At 40.7% G+C, this 4,455-nt stretch overlaps 1 protein-coding gene across 2 annotated transcripts in view; it reads left to right on the forward strand.

The window, feature by feature from the left end:
- amot (angiomotin) overlaps window positions 1-2,435 on the forward strand; it is a 72,898-nt gene extending 70,463 nt beyond the window's left edge. For both annotated transcript variants that reach the window (XM_031877648.1, XM_031877650.1), the window contains one exon: window positions 2,258-2,435. In XM_031877648.1, coding sequence (XP_031733508.1) covers window positions 2,258-2,390 — 133 coding nt within the window. In that variant the 3' untranslated portion in view covers window positions 2,391-2,435. The remainder of the gene's footprint in view (window positions 1-2,257) is intronic.
- The last annotated feature ends 2,020 nt before the right edge of the window (window positions 2,436-4,455 follow it).

Below are 4,455 nucleotides of genomic sequence, written 5' to 3' on the forward strand. Positions count from 1 at the left end.
AAGGGTTTAGTCTCTCCAGCTCCCTCTGACTTTAATTGTATTCATAATAAAAGTTATTGAGGGAAATATCAGATCATGAAAACACAAATCTTTCTAATAAATGAAGAATGCACACCAGATCAGATAACTAATCAAATATAAAGCTTGAGTTTAATCTGTGATCCGTCTTCACTGTTTACATGTTGAAGAAAATCTTGTCAGTCCGATCGGCTGCAGCGTCCAATCACATAACTGATGAACAATGAGGGGGCGTGTCGGTCGTTAAAAGACTTCCTGGAAGGCTGTTCCCGTGGGTCCTCGCTCATGGCTCCTCGGAGATCCCTCCTCCCGCCTCGATCCTCGATCCTCGCTCCTCCGAGCTAAATAAGAGCTTTGGGACGGCCGTCAATATGGCGGTGCAGAACAACATCCGGTTCAAGCGAGGATCGAGAAGCAAGGAAATGACAATTAAGAGACTTGGGATGTACCCAGGGGCAGAAAGTGAAGTGAAGCAGACTGAGGAGGTGCAGGTGATTGAACGCAGCAGTGTATAATTAGGGGAAGGGCAGACCATCACAGGGGTAAGACACAGACAAAGGCAGGAAATAAAGTGCAAGACACAGGGAACATCTAAATAAAACAGAATAAATAACTAAATCAAAACATAAATCGTGAAACGTAGAGCAGTTGTAGCTTCATCTATCCACACTTTAATTGTCTTTTCTGATGGTTTGTCCTGTTTAATTAGCTGGACGATGTAGGCAGAAGGAACAGAAAATATGATCTGATGGTCCAAAGTGGTGGCGGGGGAGGACTTTGTAGCTGTCAGGAATATGTGTGTAAACAAGGTCCAGTGTATTGTTTCCTCTGGTGAAGATGTGGACATGCTGGTGGAATTGAGGTAAAACAGAGCTGATGTTTGTTTGATTAAAATCACCAGCTACAATAAAAGTACCACCCGGTTGTTTCGACATGTCTGCTGATGACATCATACAATTCCTGTAGTGCATTTTTTTAAATGGCATCGGGAGGAATGTAAACAGCAGCAACGAAACACTGATGAATTTTCTGGGCAGATAATATGACCGGCATCTTACCATTAAAAATTCAAAATCAGGGGACCATTGTCCATCGACCGTGACTAAGTTTGAGCACCAAGCTTCATTGATGTAAACACACAGTCCGCCTTCTCTCTTCTTACCGGAGTCTTGCATCTGTCAGAAGTGTATAGTCTGCCCGTCAAGTGTAATAGTTTAAACTGGGATGTTCTGATCTCCCATTGCTGGGAGTCTTATTTCATCCATTTTATGTTCTAGCGACTGGACATTAGCTTGGAGCAGGCTGGGTAGTGGAATAACCTTAGGTCCAAGCTGTTTAGTCCTTTTCCCGACTCTCTTCCCCCTCTTCCACACCTCTTCTGATGGTGTTTTGTTCGGACGGTCTGGCTGAGTGGTCGGAAGATTTTGTGGACGATGATCGTCTCAAGAGCAGCTGCACTTAATCCAATCCTCTAACTTTGTTTTCTGATTTTTTTGATGAGGGTATTTTTGTCATAAATGTAGTTAAGTCTGTGGCAGCTACCGGCCGCCGCATCTGTTTATTGAAATACACACATAAACAAACACACACACACACACACACACACACACACACAATATTTTCAGATACAGTTCCTGTAGTGTGGTGTGTCTACTGCTACTTCTACCTCTGAATCATCTGCTTTTGCTTTCTCTCTCTTTTTTCCATGTCTTTCTCTCTCTCTCTCTCTCCATGTGACTTTTAACAAAGAGCGTTTGCATATGGAGTTTTCATTTGTGCAAAATTAGTTGTTTACAGTTTTAACTCATTTTGGAGATACGCCATAATGTAAGTAATTTTATGCGACGTGATAACGCCACCGAGCCTACTTTATATATTATACTAAATAGGTTCACCTCTTAGCTTAACCCTACAAAAAAGGGGGCTCTGCCTGAGTGGTGGTTGCGATAGGCGGCAACTCTGCAGTGTTTGGTTGGGGGCTACCCTCAGATCAAATCCCAATGGTCTCTTCAGTTTTGGTTTCAGGATTCAGCAGCAATGAATTGAATGTATGAGCATCACCAATTTTTATATTTAATTATGTTTATTTTATTTTATCATTATTGTATTTTTGTTAATATATTTTCCTTGCACTGTAAGTGACCACCTATCTCAGGGTTGACAAGCATTCAGAACAGGTCAGCAATTTAGTCTTAAGTCCTGTGGACGAGTTAGTTTTGAACTCTGTCCTGTTTTGCAGGGATACATCTACAACAATGATGAGCCATTCTCCAAGCAGCAGCTATGACATCTCGGTGGAGGCTCGAATTCAGAAGGAAGAAGAGGAGATTCTCATGGCCAATCGGCGCTGCTTGGACATGGAAAGCAGGTAAAGTACTCTCCACATACATACAGCCACCCTGAGTTGCCAAGGCAAGGCAAGTTTATTTGTATAGCACATTTCAACAACAAGGAAATTCAAAGTTGTTCACATAAAACCATTAAGAACACCAAAACATAATGCAAAATAAAAGGAAATTTAAAAACAATTAAAGCTGCAAGCAGCATTGATCAAGCCCTCGCATATTCACATGTCGAGGGTACTGGCAGGACCCTGGTTGATGCGGCCATGCATTTCTGTGACCATCATACACTGAGTGCGCGAGTTAAACGGTATTTCCTGTCGACCAATGGCGTTGCCAGATCTTAAGCCTCGAATGTTTTGAGTGTATCTCCGAATACAATTATATCTGTAATTCTGTAAAAATTGACAAAAACTTGAATGTGTCCGAATGCGCCTCAGTGTTAGTAACATAACATACTGTCAAAATGAATGCAGGTCTCAAAACCGACTGTTTGTTTGTGCAGGTAACTCTGATAATCTGAGAGACTCAAAGCTGGAAGAGTCGAGGAGAAATAGGAGAATGTACAGTTCCAGAATGTATAGTTCCATGTGGAAAAAAGTACATCTTTTTGTAAATAAATAAGTTTAAGCCAAAAGGTGAGCCAATGTAGAATAATCTATCATATAAATTAGGCTGGGTGCAATTTAAAAACAATTAAATTTACTAATAATGAAAACTCCACGTACAAGCGCGATTTGGAAACCTTTTCAATCCAATTTCTGCTCTCCAAACATCTCAGTTTGCACATATTTGGATCAGAGAAGTCTTTTTCTAGTGGTGTGCCCACGAACCCTTTTACAGTAATAAGTTCAGTGTTTGGGCCGCTGTAATTATAGAATCCTGCTTACATCCGTGCTTATCAGTAGGTGGCGCTATGACTATGAGTTAATATTGGCATGCAGAAGTCCTGAAGTCATGACAGTCATCAAGCATGTCAAGTTTGGGACAGTTTTGACAAAGTACAGTCGAGTTACAACAGCTTGATGGATGATGGTGAACCATGTAAAATGGCCATCACACCATATCCACGTCGTTCCATGAAACCTAAAGCCTTTAGTAACTTTTATTCACTAAGGTCTTTAGATTGTTCTGACCAAATTCGAAGTTGATCTGATTAATTCCCTAGGAGGAGTTCGTTAAAGTACTGCACCTGGAAATTGCAAAGAAAACACATGAAATTCATACAAAATTCAAAATGGCTAACTTCCGGTTGGGTTTAGAGCATGGATCCCTAAGACTTTTTTTTTAAGTCTACATGTGATACATCTGCTTACCAAATTTTATACATCTAGGTGAAACGTATTGCGAGGGCTGCATCGTCGAAATTTTGTAGGGGGCGCTATTGAGACGATTTGCCACTCTGAACGAATAAAATCATATTATATAACTTAATTTTGGGCTTGTAATCTGTGTGCCAAGTTTGCTTATGTTTTGAGCATTTTTAGCGTCTCAAAATTATCTTCGTTTTTCACGGAGAAGACTGCGTCGTCACGGCAACAGCGTTCGACGAGTTACATCAGTTTATTTGTTCATGAACACAATGAAGCATTATCAAGGTCTTAAGGCTTTTCTGACAACATTTTAGAGGGATGTGATTAATCTGTGAGGAGCGGGATGTAAAAGTACACAACCTATAACTTCCTGTCGCCACTAGGTGGCGCTATTACTATGATTCTAAATTGTCATATAGATGTGTTCAGGGTCAGGATGTTATGACATATGAGAAATTTGGCACAGATTAGACATTGTACGGCCGAGTTACAACAACTTCCTGTTTCGTGGCGAATGGTTGGCACGGATACATAGTTCAATAACTTTTTGATCTTTGAGTAACTTTTCACTGCCAAAGTCTCAAGGGTATAGTGACCAAATCTGAAGTTAATCAGGTCAAATCTCTAGAAGGAGTTCGTTAAAGTATGGAGCCTTGAAATGGTCAAAAAATGTCATAAAATTAAAAATGGCCGAATTCCTGTTGGGTTTAGTGAATAATAGGGGGCGCTATCAAGCCATATGTCATACCGCAGGTGGACACCCCAATCAGACTGCATTTTTC

This window comes from Anarrhichthys ocellatus, unplaced genomic scaffold, assembly GCF_004355925.1.
Source record: "Anarrhichthys ocellatus isolate YVR2014 unplaced genomic scaffold, GSC_Weel_1.0 scaffold143, whole genome shotgun sequence".
Classification (NCBI taxonomy): Eukaryota; Metazoa; Chordata; class Actinopteri; order Perciformes; family Anarhichadidae; genus Anarrhichthys; species Anarrhichthys ocellatus.